This window comes from Magallana gigas, chromosome 3, assembly GCF_963853765.1.
Source record: "Magallana gigas chromosome 3, xbMagGiga1.1, whole genome shotgun sequence".
NCBI classification, from domain to species: Eukaryota; Metazoa; Mollusca; class Bivalvia; order Ostreida; family Ostreidae; genus Magallana; species Magallana gigas.
The window spans coordinates 23694593-23719338 of NC_088855.1; the positions used below are offsets into that span (position 1 = coordinate 23694593).

The 24746-nt window shown below is 31.6% G+C and overlaps 1 protein-coding gene across 1 annotated transcript; it reads right to left on the reverse strand.

Annotated features, from left to right (window-relative positions):
- Positions 1-5523: 5523 nt before the first annotated feature.
- LOC105318643 (ubiquitin-associated and SH3 domain-containing protein B) lies at positions 5524-22947 on the reverse strand. The gene is made up of 12 exons (XM_011415862.4): positions 22774-22947; positions 22237-22290; positions 18102-18288; positions 17248-17440; positions 16822-16991; positions 13840-14048; positions 11558-11663; positions 10428-10572; positions 9951-10070; positions 9740-9832; positions 8972-9211; positions 5524-8636 (listed from the first exon to the last, which is right to left on the reverse strand). The coding sequence occupies exons 1-12, from the start codon at positions 22884-22886 to the stop codon at positions 8392-8394; spliced, it is 1875 nt and encodes a 624-aa protein (XP_011414164.4). The 5' UTR covers positions 22887-22947; the 3' UTR covers positions 5524-8391.
- Positions 22948-24746: the final 1799 nt, after the last annotated feature.

Sequence of the window (24746 nt, forward strand, 5' to 3'; positions counted from 1 at the left end):
TTATCGATTCTCAGTAAGCATGAACTAGAATTTAATGTTTCTAATCAAATTTGAACCTGTGAAACGAAACTGATTTCAAAATTACATGTATGAATAGGAGCAACTCAAAACGTTTACATTTGTAATTTGTCCTTGTGTGTGGTTGTTTGTTCTTTACATATACATGTATTACTGAAAACTTTACAACACGTATGCATTATCATTTTCATTTTTTTTTTGCTCCTAGTATCTTTACAAAACCGTATGAAAGCTACATGTATTTTGGAATGTTTATGAACTCGCATTTAGATACTGTTAAAATATTACTTAAAAATATGTTTTAGAAGCGTGCAGAGTGTGCATCAATTTTAGATCTGTTGACAGGCGTTTGTCAAGGTTATCGATTATTATAAAATTTCACAAGCACTCCTTGAATTTTTGGAAATCAAATTCATTGATCTTATTAATTCTAGGATGAAGTGATCAATTGCGTTCATATTTAACATCGATCGTAATTCTTTTTTAAAAAAAGTATGGGGCACATGTACTATCAATGATCTCCGTGCATATTCATATGCATTGTTTATTTGTACTCATTTAATTGAATTGATCTTTAATTACTTGAATTCATGATAGTTTTGTTTCATCACATTTAAGATGTACGTATATCAAGGGATTTTTCTTTATTTCGAAGTTGTCGACTTGCAATACAAAAGCTTTGTTTTAGCAGTTTTTCAACAGTGTGCATTATTTACAAATTTAACTAGCTTGCATTTGTCATACTTATTATATAAACAATTGTATACACCCCCATCCCAATTACCCAAAGCAGATAGGGAAAAAAGTAAAACTCACATGCACTTATTAAAACGCAAAGATGAAAAATGTCTTATCCGGAAGGGGATAGGGGATTTTTTTTAGATAAGGCATCTAAAAAATCCCCTATCCCTTCCGGATAAGACATTTTGCATTTTCCATTTAACTTGTAAAAACCTTTTATTTATAAAACTTTCTTTAAAAAGGAAGAAAGTAAAACTCACATGCACTTGTTAAAATCGCAAAAATGCAAAATGTCTTATCCGGAAGGGGATAGGAGAGTTTTTAGATGCCTTTTCCATTAAACTTGTAAAAACCTTTTATTTATAAAACTTTCTTTAAATAGGAAGGGTGTTCTTAGATAACTGCTTCTATATCTTTATTTTAATCAAGATACTGTATACAGGGTTATATTTCCGTCCTTCTACACTTGCAAACAGTTTCACTCGGTCGTGACTTCGCCAAGTCACAGCTTTTACCTAAGTTACTTAATATTAATTATTGAAAATCAACATAAATTTGCCCGCTGACAACGGGGGTGAAATGATTGAAAATTAAACAGGGCGAATTATTCCCTGTTTATGGATGGTGTATATTATTCCCCCCCCCCCCCCCCCCCCGAAAAAAACAAAACAAAACAATCGATCGATTTAAACCAAAAACAGGAAAGGGAGTTGGGGAGACCCCGTCCACAAATGTTGATAATTCCTGTCTTGTTAATTGTTGATATTAACATCTTTCAAAACTATTATCATTTGAATCGCAGAAAATCAAGAATCGTTTTAATGTCATTGTCTACATTCTTTCAATATTGGAACAGAAGATGGACAAGGTTCATGTAATATTATTTATACAGTAGATATTTTCGATTTCAGTTGGTTGCTGTTATACTCATGGTCATATTATTTTCAATAAATAATTGATAAAAAAGAATCAAGCCTTATCCTAGCATCTGAAAATGTCTAAAGATCTACAATGTCTATGAAGCATACTTCTCATTCTGCAGACGTATTGGGGCATATCCACTGTACCTTGTCCATGTATTCTATAAATATTTGAAGCTTACACGAACATTGAAGTTAACTTCTATGTATTGTTTCATTCAATCAATATGTAAGATTGTGCCTCAATATCATCTACAATGCATTTAATTGTCACACATTTGGTTTCTGAAACCTCTTATATATGCCGCTTTCATACCAACTGTATTTCTCTAAAATTTCATTATCTTAAGAAGTGTATAGGCATTTGTTCTACTTTTATTAATATAAAATGTCATGAACAGCTTGTACTATGCACATTCAGTGGTAAAGTATAACATGCGTACTTTCGGGTACTACATGTACTATGAATTGGAAAATTGATCCACCACATATAAGCATAGCCTCAAAGCAAAACAAAATACGATATGCGCATGCTTAGTATTCAGCGGAGATGTCTAAGTCTTTCGACATTTAAACCCTAACTTACGCCTTTTTCAGAAACGCAACTTAGACCCGACTAAATATTGGCGTAACTTTGTTAGTCGGACTAACTTCAGCCCAGATTTACGCCTTTTTGAGAAACGGGCCCCTGGGGGAATAAGCCGAGGCATATTCCAACAAGGTGCCACAACCCTAACACTGTGTTTCAACTGACAATCACGCATTTAGTAAAATAAGTGTATTAACTTCAAATATTTTTATCACTGTGCTTACATATCTCCAGAGAATGTATTATGTGTGTACATAGAATAAAGAATTCCAATCTTTTGTCTTAAAGTCCATTTTAAATTTGTATCCCTCAACAAGGTAACATGTTTATTTTTTTTTATATAAATAATACAAAAGATAACTGATTTAGCATTATTGAGTTAACTATAAATCTATGAAACTATTAAATGCATGTGTTTAATTTATTATCCCGTAATTTTACTTTCTTTACATATAGAGTTTTTCAAATGTAAACAAAGTAAACAAAGATATAATAAAAAAAAATTTACAAGACGATATATTAGAATCGAACAACTTACTTCAACATACTTACGTTCCAAGATTTTGAAAATTGAAGAAAGAAAACTTGCTTTTTACCATAGAGTGGATCTGCATGGTACCATTTTTTTGAAAATTGAAAAAGATAGACATTTATATGTTTTATCAATTTACGTTCTTTTAAAAAAAAAACTGGATTTGATGACTTACTTATATAAAAACAATTATAGTCTGAACATCCGATTTCATTGTCATTTTGTTGTTCAATTAACATATCAATATTTTGATGTCTTAATATCAATTAAATTTGAAGTCAAATTTTTAAGGTTTTGGCAATATTGAATGCAAATGGCTACATATGTTTAATAAATGTAACAAAAGTGATATTTGTAAGAAAAAAAGTTGTGGCTTTTTCAAATGGACTTCAGTGGTTTTATGCCTCGGCTTATTCCTCCACGTTCTTTAATTATGCCCCCCTTCGAAGAAGGGAGGGCATATTGCTTTGCTGCCTTGCTGCTGTCTGTCGGTCGGTCGGTCTGTCGGTCGGTCCACCAACAGTTTCCGTTCATTTACTTCGCAGAGGATGAACATATTGAAATGAAATTTGGTATATAGGTTTATCATGATAATATCTAGGTCAAGTTCGATATTGGGTACGATCGAGCAATTTTCGACAGAGTTATGGCCCTTGGACTTAGAAAAATTCTAGTTTTTTGCAGTTTGTTTCCGCTCATTTTCTAAGGAGAGGATGAACATATTGAAATGAAATTTGGTATAGAGGTTTTATCATGATAATATCTAAGTCAAGTTCGATATTGGGTACAATCGAGCATTTTTCATTAGATGTATGGCCCTTGGACTTAGAAAATTTCTAGTTTTTTGCAGTTTCCGCTCATTTTCTTCGCAGAGGATGAACATATTGAAATGAAATTTGGTATACACGTTTATCATGATAATATCTAGGTCAAGTTGGATATCTGGTACAATCGAGCAATTTTCGACAGAGTAATGGCACTTGGACGTAGAAAAATTCCAGTTATTTGCAGTTTCCGCTCATTTTCTTAGCAGAGGATGAACATATTGAAATGAAATTTGGTATACACGTTTATCATGATAATATCTAGGTCAAGTTGGATATCTGGTACAATCGAGCAATTTTCGACAGAGTAATGGCACTTGGACGTAGAAAAATTCCAGTTATTTGCAGTTTCCGCTCATTTTCTTAGCAGAGGATGAACATATTGAAATGAACTTTGGTATACACGTTTATCATGATAATATCTAGGTCAAGTTCGATATTGGTTACGATCGAGCAATTTTCGACAGAGTTATGCCTCTTGGACATAGAAAAATTCCAGTTATTTGCAGTTTCTGCTCATTTTCTTCGCAGAGGGTGCACATATGGATATAAAATTTGATATACAGATTTATCTAAATAATATCTAGGTCAAGTTTGATTTTGGGTATGATAGAGCAATTTTCGACAGAGTTATGGCCCTTGAACTTAAAAAAAATACCAGTTATTTGCAGTTTACGTTCATTTTCTTTGTGGATGTTTCCAAGGGACGGGGGCATAAATGTTTCACAAACATCTCTTGTTTTTTTTATTTTTGATGGTTGTAGTGTTTTAGAAATGCATTCCTCATAATCAACCAGAGTGTCAGTCGTAGAGTTACATGTATAAGCAAAATACAAAGCTTACAATACTGTGTGTATACAGGGCTCGTGTCCTGTTTTTTGTTGACATTGATTCAATGTACCAGTAAAAGTTCTTTTTTTAGCTAAAGCTAATACATGTATCTGCTTGTTCGTTATTAACAATTTATTTTCAAAGTGTGGGCGCAACTATAAACTGGCTCCTTAAATTCTGAATGCGATCACGGTCCATTACGATGGAATCAACAAAGTACATACATGTAAAGTATATTTGAGGAATGAATTTAATATCTACCTATGTTATACGATATAACATAACTTGGGGCAGTTTACGCTTTATAAACCACGAAGCTGTTCCAAGTTATGTTATTCTCGTATAAGTTTAAATTGATAAATTTTAAACTTTTAATGTAACATAACATAGGTAGAAATTAAATTTATTCCTTATAATTTAATTTTCTACTATTTGAATTAGATAATAAGGCCCATTAATTAGTTAAAATAGGTTGATTTGTACAAAATTTAAACGTAACGTCAAGCGGATTAATACGTTTTGCACGCGCGTCTTATTGTGACGTAGGCAAGTTATGTTATACGATATATATGAATTTGTTTAGCCAATTTTACAATCAGAATTAAATTATTCTGAAATATTCAATTTCAAATAAAAATTAAAAAACAATGACAATGCGTTTACGTCGTTTGCTAGAATATAAATCCGTATTCCCATAATGCAGATGAAGTTCAATGAAAGCTTTGATTTCAATTATAATTTCTCAGTAAAATATATACTTCTTTTAGTTTTCGTGACATTCTACACAGTCTGATAACAGTTGACATTGTCACTTAAGCAGCTGAAGTTCAAATCTAATACATTGATAATGACTGAATAAATTGAGTCTCATCATATGAGGGCCAAATTTAAAACTATCCTAAAATCTCTACTTCCGCTTATTTTCTCACATGAATATGACGTAACGTAACAAATCTTGACATTATGCAAACCTTTGGTACACTCATTCTAAAAAACAAAACAGAGAATGAAAGTACCAGAATAAATAGATGGAATGTTATGGGGTAAGACAATGACATACAAATTCAATTGATTTTTTATTTAACATAATATAAATATGTACAATTCTTAAATACAACAACAAAGAAAACTTTCAGATATAATGATCGTTGAAATCTCAACAGGTTATTTTTTCAAACTGCGAATATGCAGAAAGTATGCAAAGTCACTTTTTGTCGTAGTCGACCATTCTGTTTCATTCCAATGAAACATGGATATGGTACAACGTGCTTTAAAAGGAACTTGTACTAGATTTGAGCTCATTTTTTGCAAAAGAATGTATTTAAAAGCTTAAATTTCAAAGCTTACATGCAAGTCCTGTTATTGTTTATATATACATGCATTGGAAGAATTCTCATAATGTTGCATTTGTTGGTGATAAAGTTAGTTATGAACATGTTGAATCAGTTTATCCTGTTTGCCTCAAGCTATTTTATCAAAGAATTAGTAATTTCTTAATTTCTTAATATTCGTAAACAAATATAAAACTTGGGCTTTGTTTGTATATCAGTGACTTCTTTACACTGTATTCTGCTTTTAACTTGACTTCAACATTCAAATTGTGATGAATCATTCAAAATACATAAGTAAACCATTTTATAACGTAAAAATGAAAAATAAAGACTTAAGTGTTTATCTCAAATCGTGCCTAGGTCCCTTTAAGCAGTGTGAATACATGCATTCCTTTACACCGGCTTAACCGAGATGTCACTTTGCATTGTAATGCAAGACGAGCTTACGAGAGGAGCTTAACGTATGTAGAATATCAAAACTTTGAACACTAAATGATATTTTTATAATATAAAACTGGCACTCGGGACAAGAGACAGTGGAAATTGTGGTCTAAAAACCCCCAGAAGAAATCACATTTGTAATGAACGATTTGAATATGGAACATAAACTGATGTTTTTCATTATAAAAAATGGAGGTAAAGATGTCATGTACAATGTAGATAATATTCAGATCAACAAATATTACAAACTCTGGAAGGAATTGATGAATGAAAATGAATGCTTCATTCTTAAATAGACTATGCAAGAAAGTTGCTTTATCAAGATATAGATTTCGATAATATTTCACAGTTTGCGTATACATAGTAGAAAGCCCTCTCATTTTCTTTGAGTATACCTTTGGCCTTAACTACTCATTTCAAGCTCAACACAATTTATACACATCTCTATCAAAAAAGCTCTAAATGGGTAAAGAATAGAGGCAGGTAAAGCTTGGTTAAGAATCTACAGTTTAGCAAGGATTTTACAAAGAGGTTTCCTATGACCTTGACATTTGACATTGATAACTTAATCTAGGGTCAATATACACCCCTTACCTTACCTTGCAGTCTTTTTGCATAGTCAAACAAAAATTCGTTCAAAAAAGGATATTTGACCTTTGGTCACGAACTTATTTCAAACCTGAACATCCTTTATCTACAAAGAGATTTTGTACACGTCTAAGCAGAATTAATGGTCTAAATCGATTTTCAAAAAGATTTGCTTGACCTTCAGCCGTAAGCTAGAAGTCACAGCGTTTTATTAAAAAGATAAGCCAGATAAGGCAAATGGGAGAAACTCTATGGTCGTAAGAAGGTTTTTCTTTCATAGTTTTGTGTTCTTAACATAAAAAAGATTGTTCAGGGTTACTGGTAGCAGTCTTATTTCAATACATTATGTGGGTGAACACTATGTGGCTAAATTGGGTTTAGGGAGAAAGTCAATACAAGAACTTTACATATATGTTAGCTTTTCACTTAACCTTTGATCAAGAAACATTGTTCAAGGTCACACAACAGTGTTTTGAACCACACTGAGCTGAGAGGAGAGAATAATGGTATGCTAAGGACCAATAACATTGGACAGAGACTGATCACTATTAAAATCCTGCAGAGAAAGACCCCTAATCAAAAATATAATCCTGTGTGTCTGTAGCTAACAGAAAGATAGGTCTGCAAAAAAACTTGTACTCAAGACAAAGGTATTTCCCAAAGTGGTACGTATAAATTGGACTTATTAATTTCGTAATATTAGTATATGAGGATGTAGATTTTGACCACTTATCATACATATAACCAGGAGTTGCATCATTTATGGTCAGATAAGTAGTTTCTTGATAATTATGTCAATAATGATCAGAAATTATGTATCATAATTGATTACTTTATGGATATAATATAAAAGTATAAAATGAATGTAAATCTAAAAAAGCACAAAAATGGATGTAAAAAGTAAATAATCCAGCAACATTTGAACATTTTCTTTGCTAAGAAATTATGTACAACAGCCTTCCTCTTGGGAGTCATAATACAGAGTAATAAACTACACTTATATTTTTACAATATCAATAAAATAAAAAATTTGGCATTCAAAAAGGTTAAACTTCAATTAAAAACCCAAATACAGTACTGCAGTAAATAATAGCAATTTTGTAAACTTTATCTAAAATAATATAAAGTATTCATTGAATGGAGTTTAGACTTATTCATATTTGATCTGTTTTCAAATTCTGAATCTGATACGTAAATGATACGTACACTATATGCAGAACAAAAAAAGATAATTTTACCACAGTTGACTATGGTAATTAATTTTCAAACATTACAGCTTCAAAAAGATATCTATTGATTTAAAGTATTAATATTTGACTCAACTTTCAATAAAATTTCCCACTCTTTACAATATGAAATCACTGGGAACATTAAAAAAGGGAGTTAGTATATAACTGAAAATCAATTTCAGCAAAAATCATAAGATTTTACATTATGCTTTGTATGTTTCTCTTGGAGACTCATACAATTTTTTTTTCAGACCATTGCATCGAACATCTGAATTTGATATTTCGCACAAATATCTTTGCTTTATTTTCTTTCTTAGTTTTGGCACATTCCAGCACTTTTTTGACTTTTAACTATTGAGAATATCCCTGACACTCTGTACAATGTTACGTCCATGTGATAATGGTAGTGTTGGGGCATCTATGTGTTTCCATTTCCGTGTAATTGCATCCTCCTCAATGGCACACATAGCTAAGTACGGCACTTTTGGCAAAAGTTCTCTGTATGAGGTTGAGGGGCGTGGTTGCTGCCCAGTGATGACTCGTGTACATAAATCCAATGTACCAGAATGACCAACAAACAGAATACTGCCACCTAAAAGTTTTGAACAAAAAATAATAGATTTAAAAGATAAAAAGTAACTTACTTCAAGTCATAAACAGACCTGATTTCAAAAAAGGTAATTTTGAGACCCATGAAGCTAAATGATTATGCAAAGAAATTGGGGCAATATTTTTCAAAGGGGTTTAAAAATGAAAAAGAATGTAAATCAAGGATTTAAAAAATTTGTTGGAGAAGTACAAATCACTGGGCATTCATGTATTGCAAAATTACATAAGAAAACTAAAAATTCAAAAGCAGCACATTTGCAATCAAATTCATTCAAACTCTGGATGTTCTTGTTTTAAATAATGCAAATGTATACTGACCTTCCTTTTCATGCAATTTAAGGATCTGTCGAGTTGTCTCTGTGGATCGTGCATAAAGATTACTGATGGATTCTCCATCCTCTAGCTTGTCCTTAGGGACTTGGGGTGAATAATGACTGTCAATCGGGTATCCCTGTTTAGACAAGTCGTCTGGAGAAATCCAGCGCGGAACAACACTGGTGTGACCTGTCCACTCAAACAGACCTGGCTCTATTTTGATTTTGCTTTGAAGATTAAGACCTGTAAAAAAAAAGCCATAAAAATGCATTCAATATCAAAATAGATTCTAACTTTTGCTTTTACTAAAATTATTTTCAAAAATACATTATAAATCCATAGTGATTGGAAAGAGAGATATTGATTGGTTTTGAGTAATACTCAGGAAAGACAGTATACAGAAATAACAATATTTAAGACTTTGAAAACATACATGTATCTGCTATATCTAATAGGGGTAAATTTTAAGAAGGGATATGGTTGGATGATGTACTTAGGGTTAGTGTCTTTTAAATTTTTTTAAATTTGTCTACAACAGCTTCCACAAAAAGGTAAATAAGTATCTTTCTTATAGAATGGAAAAGGAAATTTTTTGTTGCCGGTAGAAGGGTAAGTATATGTTACTCTAGAAAAAACTAGAAAGATGTAAGTAAATACTTCAATTAGATGTAAGATTTCTTAAACAAAAATCCATATCTATAATGTTTCTTTTTTTATTCATTGCGGAATCTCGTCCATTTTGTACTTGGTCAAAACAAATATTATTCTGACCTTGATAAATTTCAGTTGCTGTTTGGAGACATCGAAGTGCAGGTGAACTATAAACTCCTGCTATTGTAACTTTGTTTTCGAGAAGTACATCAGCTGCAAAAAAAAAAAAAAAATATCGCCTTCTTACTAACTTTCTAATACAATAAATCTTACAAATTCAGTTGAATATTTAACTTCATCATATCATTTCATTTGAAGCCTTGAAATATACCTGTCAGACGTGCTTGAAATTTTCCAACTTCTGTCAAAGGTGGGTCATTTATGAATTCCAAGTTATTTACCCGAGTCAGCATCTTTTTGGGCAGGTTAAGGTTCACTCTTGAATACTTTCCTGCATAATATCAAAATAAATTTCATTAAATCTAAACTTAACAACTTTAACTTTTAATTGTCCCTTTCTCAGATTTTTTTAGAAATACATACTATGATATTATGCATTTTTCATTTCCAAACAGTGATTATTTATCAGATTTAATGTACTATAATCTATCATCTATTTCAAAATTTCAAAGTGTCCCAATCCACATGTCAAATATCAAAAACTAATGAACATTTTTACAGAAAATTGTGCTATCAAAAAGTCAACAGTTGGATTTTTGATGTTCTCCATATAAAAACTGATTAAATAAAAAAAAAACCAACAGTAACTATAACTGGTAAATTTAATGATTTTATGAAGATGTCCTACCGTCATCATTAAAGCACATGTCATACCATCCTTTTCCCATGGCAAAGTCAGTTCTTTCTCCATGGCGACAAATTATTAACTTTCGTTGTTCTCGTTTTACTTCAGGGGTGACTCGTTTTTTCTCTTTAATGAAAACTTTAGTCACCTATGCACAAAAAAAGAGATTGAAAATTGGTTAATATTTTATGTTTCTTATTATATACAGACTATGTTTCAAGTTTGACAAGGCTGAATGATAACCTAGCTAGTTTTCAAAAGATGTCAATATATTTTTTAATGATTTACAGTTTTCATAGTTCTTCTTGACTTATCATTCCAAAAACTTCTTCTTCTTCTTTTTTTTTTAATAAAATCACAGCAATTTCAGACGAAACTTAAAATATTTATATGTGCCTTTCAATATGTGAATTTTCAATGCAATGTGTATCACTACAGTCCTCTTAATCATAAATATTTAAAACACTGTATATCATCTATATCCCCAAAATGTGTAGTGTTTGATAGAATGTCATTTTGGCCATGATACATGGATAAACTAAATGTGCATCAATGCTAAAATATCTTGCTATCAGTTAGAATATTGAATTTCAAACAGTATGACAAATATAAGAGCAGCTTTTTAACAATGAACTCATGCACTTTAAAAGTACATGTATGTAAATTTGCCTTAATTAAAGGGAATTTGCGAGACGACACAACTACAGAAGACATACTCAGAGAAGACACTCTGTTATTTACAGCAGATTTTATTTCTTTTTCTTGCTTTACCTTGCTCTTCTGAACTTGATTTGCCAAATTTTTCACTAAAAAACTTAAAAGGATGTTGTTGGGATGTATTTTGATATCAATATTGTATTATCATATGCATCTTCGCTAGCCAAGGGTGACGATCCGCTCTGCTTCTCTTTCTAAAGAGAAGCAGAGCGGGTCGTCACCCTTGGCTAGCAAAGATGTATCATAAGATACATTATTGATTGAATTTCTTACATATTCAGTTTAAAGATGCATCTGTCCAAACCTTTGAACCATCACAGGTCTTGCATATCTTTTGTATATCAAATACATTTAGATTATAAACTTTTCCACCAAAGAATGGACAAGTGATTTTTTAAGAAAGTAGAAAACTATACCTTTGCATAATCCTTTTCATCATGCCATATAGCATCATAATCCTCCTCAACAATGACTCCATTGGTGACAGCCACAGATTTAGGTCTGATGTGTAGTGGTAAAGATCTATACATATGGGAAAATAAGAGTAGCGTGAACATATACCTTTTTATGTCTTTTCTTCTAAATAAATTTAGTTTTCAAAATTTTATTTGAAACTAGTTTTTACATTTTGTTCTTAAAACATAACTTTTATTTTATCACAGAGTAAATATCAATTTCAAAATATTGTTTGGTGGATCTCGGAAAAACACTTAACTGACATAATGATGCTTTTCTGTAAATGTATATCGCATGCAATACAATATCATTTTAATGGTTATTAAAGACAATCTTTGTCTTGGATGGTTTTTTTTAAATCTATCATTCCATAATAATATTGTACATCGTTATTGCATGATTGTGAGGGAGATATGAAGATTTATTCCCGGAAGGAAAATCATATTTCAAGAAGACATCACCCAAGGAAAATTTGGGGAATACATCTTCATGTTTTCTGTTCATTTGTGCAATATTTCTTTTAATACACCTGGGAAGCAACAATATACTGTATACAAGATTATTTTGCTCCCCGGTTTTCGCCCTTCTTCACTTGCATACCCGTCTTGAATTCTCCCAGACAAAATTGTTTTAAGATTGAGAAATAATTTGAGGGATTGGAATGCCCCCAGTCTTAAATTTGCCCTCTGACAATGAGGGCAAAAATGAAACGGAGGCGAATGTTTCCCTTTATATTACAGTACTAATAGTTTTTTAACTTTTAAAAGACAAAAACGTCATGAATATTTGATTTTCTATCTTATTTTCTCCCTTTTTTATTAATTCAAATCACAGATACTGTACATTCCTAATTAAACGCGAGGAATTAATATCCGCGTAAAATCGCAAGAAGCTCCTTTGTGGATTTTACAATCTCGCAAAATATTTTTGAGAGTTTAGAACAATAAGAAATAAGGAAAAAAAAGTTCTGAATGCGTGTTTTTATATTCTCACGATTTTATACAAAACAGCAGAATTAACTATTCGCGTAATATAAGGAATTTACAGTAGTTGAAATTAAAATTATAAATTATTTTAGATTTAATCTGTTTACATCATCTCATTTCAATTTTTTCATAACACTGGAATGAAAAATCCTGAGGTTTCAAAAGAGGTGGAATATGATTTTTATTCCCCATGAGACACAACGTTTTGTTTGCTCTGTCTGTTTCTAGACCAATCAGATGACATGAAATATAGAATTATTATATTGGGGTATTATGATAACTGATGCATACACACCCTGCCTACTTCAATAATGACAATATATACATTATAAAAATTATATACTGTAGATTCTTATTGTACGCAAGTGTTTTCATGATTTAAGGCAACCATTTACTGTATACAGGGAAATATTCGCAGCCGTTTAATTTTCGCCCCTTTCGCCCTCGTTGTCAGAGGGTGAAATTTAAGACTGGCAAATTCTAAGTTACAAATAATATTTTTGTTAACACAACTGCAACTAAGCGAATTCAAGACTGGGCGAAACCGTTTGAAAATGTAGAAGGGCAAAAATAACATGAGGAGAAAATAACCCTGTATACAGTATTCCTTGCATTTCATTAGGAATCTACAGTATATAGTGTACAACATTTTATATTTACTTACACTGTAGTCTACAACATTGAATATATACTTTCATTACCAAGATATACATATATTTTTTTTAACACTATTTAAAAACAATTATAAATCCATTAAGTACCTCACTCAAGACATACGGTACTTTTACAGACACTACACTACAAGATGGCAATTTATTAGTTTTATTAAACTGTTGTTATCAATCCATCTGGTACAATTTATCATCATGGCTAGCTCATGGTTAAAGTATCGGGCTGGTGAAATGCATATCATGAGTTTTAATCCCCCTGGGACTTTTGTTCTTATTTTAATACTGATGAAAAATTTTGAAAAATCATTTTAAATCAATTTTTTCATCGAAATTGCATATTTTTCCACCAAATTCACCTATTATACATATAATATACATCTTCTGCATCATGTTATCTATCATAATCTGGTAAAAAAAAAAATTTCCTAGTAATTTTTCAGATAATAAAAAGAAGGCTGCAGAACAAGTTACCAGCATTAAGGTCTTTCCAAAGATGGATGAACTGATTCCTGCAAATGTTTGTTTTAAATAAAAGTCTTAGAGGAAAGGTTCAACTTGATAAAAAAAAAATTCTACTAGTACAACCTGTGAAGAGCCCATGTCCATGTTTCTGCTGTCTTCTGTGTGTAGACTCCAGGGAACATGCCGAGCTGCCCTGTCAGCCATGACACTCCGGGGTACCAGCCATCTTTAGTTTTATTCAGTTCTTTTGGGTCCAGAAAGATGTAATCTCCATCTATTAGTTCCAACTCATCACCGACTTGTGGGGTGTAGGCCTTAACTACTTTACGAATCTACAATGGTTGATCATAGTTACTGTATTGGAAAATAATTAAATGCAACTTTGTAAAGTACATCGATTAATCAAATATTTCAATGCTAAAACTAAAGTAAGGTAATCATAAATTGCTCAATTTTAATCATATTACTTAGTCTATTATTTTGACATTTACGACAAAAATTTTTATAAAAGGATTCAAAGGTAACTGCAATAATTTAAGTTTTTCAAAAAAAATTTTTTTAATGACATTGTATGCTTTAAAACAAAGATATTTTAAAGAGAGAGAGAGAGAGAGAGAGAGAGAGAGAGAGAGAGAGAGAGAGAGCAAAAATCCACATATTCTTAAGATTACAGACTGAACAGATCCTATTCAACATGGCTTCATTATGTGGACCAGTTATTGTATAACTAAAGAAAAATGTGTAGACGCAGTGCTGTTTCAAACAATTTGTAGTGACTCTTGTGAAAATAAGTTTTGTAGTGACTGATTTAGGTATTAGTTAAAACCAATATTTATGTTACCAAGTAAACAATGACATATAGTCAATCAAGAAAATACCCACTATCAAAGTTGATATATTTGTTGATACTTATTCCCCATGTGTTATTTTTTCTGATTATTGCAATACAAAATACTAGTGGTAAGTTTAAAAAAAGAGCAAAATTCTTGTCATCTAATATTCTTCCAGAACCAACTTGAAACCAACTAAACAGTAAAATGTGTTAATCAAACACCCTATTGCATTTGCTACATACCACATTTTAACAAGTCTGAAAATATAAAAACTTAACAATGAGCCATTTTTTTGTAAGAGAATTGAGAATGTTTTTTTAAGTGTTCTTGACGTCAATTCAGAAATTGAATATGCCTTGTTAAATAACAGGAATTATGAGCTCTGTTTTGGGGGGTTTTTTTTATAAATGCTTAAATGACCAGGCAAACTTTCAATCCATGCATAAATGTAAAAGAACTTTTGTTTTACCTCTACAATTAAATCATGCAACATCAAAATTTTCTTCTAAAACAAAAATACAACAGTGAAAGACAGAGTTTGAGTGAAATTCCTATTCAAGCTGCACCACATATATAGACTTGACAAAGGAACATTTAAGATATTTAATATCTCCATATTAAAGGTACATCTCTTTTTTTTTTTTGAATATGTGATGTTCTTCAATACCAGTTATGTGGTTCACCCATGCTTGTCAAGATGGCTGAACTTAAATTGATTTAAATGTCTAGCATGGTAATATCATGAGAGAAATATAGGGTATATTGCTAAAATTTTGGTTTATTGAAAACTTACACAATGTATGAACACTTGTGTCTGAACCAATTTAAACAAAATACATGTAGTTCTTCATAACCTATCATCCTTGTTGTGAGAATGGAATAGACTTCTGTTCAATGTTTTACTGATGGATCATGTTACATCTATAAATTTCTGTAAGTTGTATTTTTTATGGACTACTTCTTTTAGCGCAGTTATACAAGAAGTTGTAGTATATATAGAACCGATCAGGTATACACAGGTCATCGAAGAGCAATCAACCTGTTCGAACACAATTTTTTTGTTTTTGTTTATAGGTACATGTGCGTATGATGAAGTATACTTGATATGTATTTATATATAAAATTTACATAATATTTTGTAGATATATTTGGAAATATACAATTATTGGGCTTAATTCCAGTTCATCGCTATTAAAGTCATGTGCTGATTGTATGTTATGGTGAATAAACTGGTTGATAGCTCACTCACTCTAACACCTGTGTTGTTATTTATAAAATACTTAGAATAGAAATACTTTATGTTTGGATGAGTGAAACGAAGGAGAACAAAAATGCTGTGATATTGTCAGTTGTTTGTCAGCCTCGTTTATTTTTTAATTGTTTTGTTAAAAGCTTGATTTGATTTTGATGAGAGCATTTTAAAATTAGCTTTCACCAAATCGTAAATAAATTTCTAGATTTTATTCATTTTTTTATTTGCAATTGCCTTATAAAGAAAGTTAAAACATTGCAGTTACCATTTCCTTTAAAGTTCTGTTCAAATGCACATCTTGCAATTTTTGTAACAATGTGCCACATTGAAGTTGCAAATCCTCTCTTAGTAAACTAGTTGCCTCAATAAAAGCACTCTATATCCATTTCATGTGTCATAATTATATCAGCAAAATTATGGTAAATATCAAATCTATTTTATTTGCAATTTAAAAATTTCATAATATCAAACAATATTGTCGAATGAATATAATTTCAGTGTGTTGTATTTTTTATATGAAAGTGATCGCAATAAAGGAAAAATTAAACTATTACCCAGATATATAGTATATAATTCAACCTTTCAATTATTGATCACAGAAACATCTTTAATCTAAAAACAATTCTAATATTTCCTACTAAATGTAGAAATATATTTCCTTAAGAATTATAAAACAAAATCAATAAACAACTAAGTTGACTAAAATATTTTTGAAAAAAAAAAAAAGTTATTTCAAGGAAATGTATGAAAATTTAATATTTGTCTATTAGGCATTTCCTAAAAATGTATGTAATATCTGAACGAAGGTTCCACATATGTATATACATTTTAAAAGCAAAAACTGTGTACATTTTTTTTTTTTACTTAGAACAAACCTGGTACAAGTCCTATTTGGTGATCGATATTCAGGAAATAATTTTGAATGAATTTAAGATTAACATCCTTCTAACAACTATTTTAAAACAATTTCGAATCTTGATCCAGATGTAAATGAACAAACTACAATGGTTCGATATTAACCTCGCTTTTGCTTGCCCTTGGATCTCTGGAGTAAAGGCGGAGGTCCCATCGTACGTCAACAGTCAGATCAATTTCTTTGGCGTACTTCAGAAGCTTGTCATGCTGTTCCTGTGGATACTGGTAAGCTAGAGTCAGGTGAAGCTGCTTCTTGTGAGGTTCTAACTTTATCCCTTTTAAAATTAAAATAGGATGATGAAAAGTATCTTTATTTCAAGAATTGTTCATATAACCAATTACTCAGTATATGTATATTTATTGTATGTGGCACTTCCTGTGTTATAGCATCCAATTAACATAAGCATTATTACATGTACTTCTTTTCCTTTTAATTCTCTTTTAGTTAGCGAAACCAAAATTCAGATCGTGGATTATTGAAAGTATAATATGTTGTACTTTTAAAGTTTGTTATAAATGTTGTTCCATTACCTTGCTTGCTTAATTCTCTGCAAAATATGGAAACACAATCCTGTAGGAAGTCGTACATGCCTTCCTTCACAAACAGACCAATGAAATTCATCTGACTGAAGAAATCCAATTTCAAAGCGTCTGGAGCCTGTCTGAGTTTGTTTTCTAACTTCAAAAATGTCTCGCTTAGAAATCCTACATCCTTATCTTCAGCCTACAATAACAAAATTAACATAATAAAATTCTGGAACTATTCACTGAAGTTAAAATAATTTTTTAAATCAATAAGAATTTTTTTGTGACAAATAGCATGTGAACAGCAGTGTTGAAGATAAAGTTGTTTTGTTGCAATGACTGTCAAATCTAATAGACCCCTTCATGATAATTGCGGTACTGCTCTCTTGCAGGGCAAATTGATATACTTTGCCGAAGTGTTAGTGGGTAGATATTTAAATGACGTAAATGAAACAATTGACGTTACGTCATATTTCACCAAACTATGTCAATTTGTCCTGCAAGAGTGCAGTATTGCAGTTACCGTGAAGGGGATTAATTTTGGGGTACACAATTACAAAGTGTCTATAGATTGAGATGCACTTAACCATGCTAACATTGGATGAAATCAATGACAATTACAAATAAACATTGTAACACTATGCACAGGACAACAGAATACATCCTTGTTATGTACTCGGAATTTTTAAAAAGTTTTTTGCCATGATAGTTTAAGTTTGTATCCCTTTACACTTGAAACTTGAAATAGACCGTGAAATACAATCACCAATTCTTTTGACATTCAAATGTCTGCAGAACAAGAACCTTTGACTCAATTGATCAACTTCGCAGAAAAAGTAAATGTATATAAGAGAACTCACAGCAAAGAATGGGCACATTGTGATGTGTGGGAAGTAGGAGTGGGCTCCATTCCATCCACACTGAGACATGCTTTTCTCCCAGAATTTGTTAAGTTCATCCTGTAGTTTACCATTCGGACAGAGGTAAAGTATATATTCCCTACAGGTTCTATCATCCAATGTTGGATCATCCACATGAGACAGTAGCCTGTCAAGATAAAGAATCGGTAACAAATTATTACAAAGGTCCATTAGTCTGAATGGTACTTGACACCTTAGCATAAAATTACATGTACATGCATATGTGCAAAGTATCAATGTTTGTAAGACCTATATACTTTTGAGTTTTAAACACCATCAGTGGTCATATACTGGTATAAATTGCTAAGGCCGACCTGTGAGAACCAGCCATTACCCGTAATAACGTTTAATAACAACCCTTCATCAAACACATATAATCTTCCTTTATTTAAATCTTGATCACACACTTTGCTATTTTAATGAATAAATGAATCTAAATAATGTGCTTTATAACCTCTTACAAGAGACCTAAATGAACAGTATAAATTTGAGTGTAAACAAAGCCCTATTAATGATCCACAATATAATAACTCTTAAATAATAATTATATGATAAAGCAAAACCATTAAAATATGTTCTTAAATTTTTTCAAGATTTACATGGTTATTACAAGGATAAACCCAAATTTTTAAACAAGTTGATTGGAGGAGGAGAATCATGATACTCATATCTAAGTAATAACACGAATGTCTCTTTAGTAAGTTACATAAAAATATTGTACTTGCATTTCCATTGGTAAAATGTTAAAAAAGAGCAACATCCTTGAAATAAACTCAATCAACATTTGACATCTGTGAAAAGGAAGGGAATATCTAAGTACATCATCTTTCATTTATGTCAACATACCCATTCGTGTTAACCTTTTGTGGTGAATAAGAAGGAAATTTAGACTCCAAAAGAGGTTACGATTATACCACACGGCACCTTGGAAAGCATGAAGTGTTACACGCTGTGATTTTGTTACACGGTGCATGTGTACATCTATTAAACAGAAAATCTACTTGGACACACCAAGTACCCCAAAAATGGTCTGTTCAATGCACTGACAAGACATCGATGGTACAACACAAGCTCATATTTAGAGGGGAAAAAATAGAACAGTTTGATTCTGTTTAAAAATATAATCGTTTAAAAGTCAAAATCAGCGTTACATGAGTTTATGACATTGAAACAATTTTTTCCCATGAAAAGATTGATTGTTGGCGCCACAAAAGGAAATTGGCATTTTATTTTTGCATATATGAACAAGATATCATAGAGATCACAACTAGTACCTTAAGTTATTAAAAGTAAAAGGTCCTAGACTTGATGGCAAAGGAAATTCAAATGTACATGAGCATTACAAACTTTTCTTTTCAGTGTCACATTCTTACATATTTCTGATTATCAAATATCATCCAGGTTAATGTAAATGTGGTACATAAAGGTATTAAGACAGAGAACATCATGAATTTGGATTTTTCAGTCACTTTCTCATGCTTTTTTAGTATAGTTCCAATATCATGGCTACATACTGAATGGTATGACAATCCTGTCATTGATTGTTTCAAATGGAAGTAGAACCATTTTAACAAGACCTTGGACTTTCAGTAGGACGTAGAGCTCTACTATTTCTTGCATCAAAACATGTTAAAAATGAGGCTGGTTTCAAGTGAAATATACCCATGTACGCCGATTACATTTATAGTCTTATAGCTTAAAAGCCAGCCAAATTGTGTTAATTTCAGAGAGCCATGGCTGAGTAGCCAGCCTACGTCACATTGCTGTATGATACAACAACATGTACTAAAAGTCCAAGCTCTTGTTAAAATGGTTCCAAGTGTTAAAACCAGGAAAACACCAAAGTTTGCCAATTTTTCATAAAAAGGGAAACCTAAATAAAGTATGTCAGGGGACTGCTTCTCAGAAAATGTATAAACCATTAGTGCAAAAAAAAGTGGCCAATTATACATTTACCAAAAATATGGGAAATCATTTATTTACAATTTAGGTACCGTATATACTCGCCTATAAGTCGGATTTTTGGGAGTAGAAAATTGAGTGAAAAGTGGGGGTCCGACTTCTAGGTGAACCATAGTAAAAAAATTTCACAAGAGACTAGTAAGTTATATTTCTTTTTAAATAATAAACAGATAAATGCATTGGACCTGTGTTCAAAAAAAGAAAATTCAAGCAGTCAGTTTTTCACACCTAAGGTGATAACAGATATAGGGGTCATGTCACCTAAATCAACACAAGCCAACACCCCAGTTTAAGGGGCTATTTACCAACCTAATCAGTCAGTAAGGAAATAAATCACTATCTTCAAGTTTTCAAAAGGACTCTATTTACCGTAAATACCTGGTAGTTTTGAAGCTATAACCAACGTATAATTAGTGTTATAAAAAATAATGGCATTTAAAATCAAAAGATATCAACATCATAGACCCATGATAGAAATAGTCTTGAAGCAATTATGGGGTGAAACAAGGACAATTTTTTTTAGAACTCAAAACATGTATGATAAAATGTGGTATTTTATTGAGAATATCTGTACATCAATTGTCCTGAAAAAGTGACCCATTTATAAGGGAGTCAACAGCAAAATCTTCAAATTAAAGCTGGAAAAAGGCAACCGACTTATAGACGAACCGTACTTATAAGGGAGTATATATGGTAATGGTCAATACCCCACTAGATAAATAAAATTTGTACAGAATTTTTTCATATTTTTCAAACGTGTATCTGAGGATATGTTCTTTAATATCAAATTTTACCCTGTTGGCTGGTCCATCGGTATTCTAAAAGCTAGGGCCGTTGCTAAAAATAGAACAGATTGCGGAAAATGGCGCTTTTCTCATAAAAGAATATAAGCCTAAGCCTGAAATTTGACTTTCACAAAACTATTTTTTGACTTATATCCTATGTAAAATAAAGGAATTATTATTTCAAAACAAAAATTTTTATGTAACAGTTGCTTATATTTATCAAAAAATAGATAAATCTGCATATAAATTAGATAAAATGAATAAATTTTCAAAGAGAATTTAAACTCTTATAATTTTATTTACGTACAGAATTCTCTAAAATTTTGATATTATTTACATCTTAACGCCCTTAATCAAATGGAAATAAAATAACCTAAGGGACTGACATTTTCTGGATCACAATTGGCATATTTTTGGTAAAATCATTAAAATATATATTTTGAAAAAAGATCCATAAAAATAAAACTGTGCTTAGGTTTATTACTTCATAACTCTAAAAAATATGTTTTGATTATTGTTAAATAGAAAACATGATTTAAACAAACTGTTGATTAATCTGGATTATTTAAATCGCAAAAGATGGTTTCTTTGGATATCGGTAAGTATTATGGATTGAGATCGGTATTAAGAAATTGCAGTCACATGCGTGGATAATGCTAACTACCTGATATATGCCTTCAAGACAAAACCTCTATTCAAACTTTTTTTACTGGTTTTAAAGACTGTTCTTATAATGAAATAACCTCTTCAGCGCATGATTTTAATTTAAAAACATTTTTTTTTTTTTTGTGGAAAATAAATCTATGCTCGTTGCTAAGCGAATAGGATAAAGATGATATAGGTCAAATCATTTCCCCTTGTGTTTTTATCTCCCTTATGCACTGTAATATAGATCTCAGTCAGGATTTCATTTTGGATGTTTATGGACTTTCAGGGAAAAATGTTCAAATAATTGGATTAAATTCAACCTTATAATGGATTGATGTTTATGCAGGACATAAGTAAGCGGTCTATATTTTCAAAACGAGTACGCAATCGACACAACCCAGTCATGTTATTTCGCTGATTAATACCCCGGTAGGCCTAATTGATTGCAGTTGTCAGGATTTTTGATATATTTGTTTTGAATCAATTTCTATGTCAGCTTGTTTCTTTGTTTTGAAATACACCTTTTAAAGTTAGGTCTCAATTAGATCGGGCACGGATAAGACGTAATAACGCGTGAATTTTGTCAGACGTTGTTTTGTGATGAATGGATAATTACCTTAAGTACAGAGCATTATAGCTGTTGCAAATAAATTGACAGTACAATCAATGATATAACTCACCAGTCTGAAGCTAGTTGAATTCCCCGATCTCCAGTAGCTGCAATCGCCTTTTCTCTAAAAATTAACATGAAAGGGTACAGGTTAGTGCATATTTTCACTTATTTATCATATATAGGGAAATTTAAAAATTGCTATATTAGCATGTTTTATGTTGTGCACACTGTTGTGTGGAAATGAGAGAAAATTTTAAAAATTCTAAAATGGATTCATAACCCTGTAGTTTTTTTTTATACATGAAAAAATTCTTTATTTACATCCTTAATATGTAATTACATGTAAAAAAGATTAATTTTTCCTTCCGTGTAAACTTAAATGAGTTGCCTTATTTTTAATCGAGTTATCTTTAAACATTGCAGACCTCTGCTATTTGACTCTGGTCTTGTGACGTGATGTAATCTCGGTAAACATGGGAAGATTTTTACAGAAGAAACACTACTGTTCAAGTGCCAACGAAAACTCTTTACATTTTCGCCACTGTAATGTTTGGCAAAAGACAGAACATAAACGGTGGAACAAAAAAGAACACAAAGATCTTACGCTCTTTTCCTGGGAAATCCCATTGACATTAAAGTTTCCTGGGCAGTCTGCTGTTTAGTCCTCCTGATGGAATCATCCCTATTACTTCGAGCTGGTAAGCTTGCAGACGCCATACTTCGATCACTGAAAACACTTCCGGGGTGTCGGAACAAGGAATATAACTCTGTAGCGTTGACTAAGTGACCCCCCTCCCTTCCTTCCGCAACGATGGAATGCATAGCAGGCCATCGAAATCGTGTCAGGGGAGGGTATCTATAGGTTAAATACAGTTTTTCCGTTTGTTAAGAGTCAAGAGACAAATCATCACTCAAGAGTATATATTCAAAAAGGGGATTTTCAACAAGCTAGGAATATAAAATGCTACTGGATTTAAATTTGGCCTAGCGCCTATATTAAAGAGGCCATTAAAAGTTAGTTAGGAAACCACGTATTAATTTTTTTTTTTTGGCAATGCATGGCAATGAGGCTTTGAAAAATAAAAATAATAAAATATACTTGATTTTGGTGACGAATTTATGCATATTATTAAACACAAAAATATTATCGCATAGCCCCCTAACCCCTGCTAACTCCGTCACTTTCGGAAAAACTCCTCACCGTTTGAAATCAAGTACGATTAGAATATAACGGGTTTTTTTGTATGCCCAAAATTTTCAATCAAATGTCAACAATTTGCAACCGTCAAATTTAAGAATGTGTTAAAACATAACAAAATTACACCTTGTTCGTTTTATAAATGCGCCATTTTAATTGCGGGAAATATCTGACTGTTTTCTGGAAAGTTTTTTTTTTCTATCATATTTACCAATGTTTCATGCAATGAATCATAAAACAGTATACAGTCATTTTAACTTCACAAAAACTCTTTTTATGCCAGTTTAATACAAATAAATTCGTCGGTAACAAAAAACAGATTTGTCACATTAAATTTGATATATGCCGGAACATTATGGAAGGGAATTACCACAGGAAGTACAAATAACAAGTGACTTTTTTCATCACATTATGATTTTGAAAAAAAACAACAATGAAAAATGTTCCAAATTCTGTATCCATTCAATAACAGTAAAGATATTATTCCCAAGGCAATTAAAAATTGGAACACTGAACTATCGCTTCATTTGAATATAAAATTAATGTTTCTGGCAAAAAGTTTTATCAAAATTTGTTTTGAGAGAAATCTTCCTACAAACGGTATTTTTTGAAAAATATTATATAGTATTCTTTCAGACAGAACCATTTTAACAAGAGCTTGGACTTAGGGTAGTTGAGTCAAACGGCAATGTGACGTATTTCATTGTAGGCTACTCAGGCATGGCTCTTTGAAATCAACACGATTTGTCTGGCTTTTGAGCAAAGACTACTGACGCAATCGGTGTATATTTCACTTGAAACCAGCGTCATTTTAACTTGTTTTGACTCATGGAAGAAATAGATCGTTAGTCGTTAGTCGTTACATCCCACTGAAAGTCCAAGGTCTTGTTAAAATGGTTCTAATAATTGTGCGTTTTGTAAAGAACATACATCTTGGTAGCCAAGGGTTTACGATCCACTCCGCTTCTCTATACAACCCAAGGGTTAGGAAATCCACTCCGACCCAAGGTTGCGGTACAATTTTATTTTGGGTTGTAGAGAGTAGAGGAACGGAGTGAATCGTTAAACCCTTGGCTTGCGAAGATGAGAATATAGTTGAGTAACAAAATCAATTTTCCAGTACATGCATGGCTGTATTAAAGTTGGTAATTTTACCATTCTGCACTATCATTGGATGAAATCCATCGCCAAACAGAGTACAAATAAACATTATAGCAACATGCAGAGAACAACAGGATACGTGTTTGTTGTGAACTTGGAATTTTTTATGTTTGTTTTCCATGATAGTTATTGTTTGTGTCCCATCAAAGATACACTTGAAACTTGAAAATAGATGGTGGAATACAAGATGATTTCACCTCTTTTGACATTCAAATGTC

Coding starts and splice junctions, on each gene's coding strand:
- LOC105318643 (XM_011415862.4), bottom strand. CDS start 22,886: ATGGCGTCTGCAAGCTTACCAGCTCGAAGTAATAGGGATGATTCCATC. Junction 11,664..13,839: donor TGGACATGGGCTCTTCACAG/GTTGTACTAGTA, acceptor CCATATGTATAG/ATCTTTACCACTACACATCA. Junction 10,573..11,557: donor ATGAAAAGGATTATGCAAAG/GTATAGTTTTCT, acceptor TTTTGTGCATAG/GTGACTAAAGTTTTCATTAA.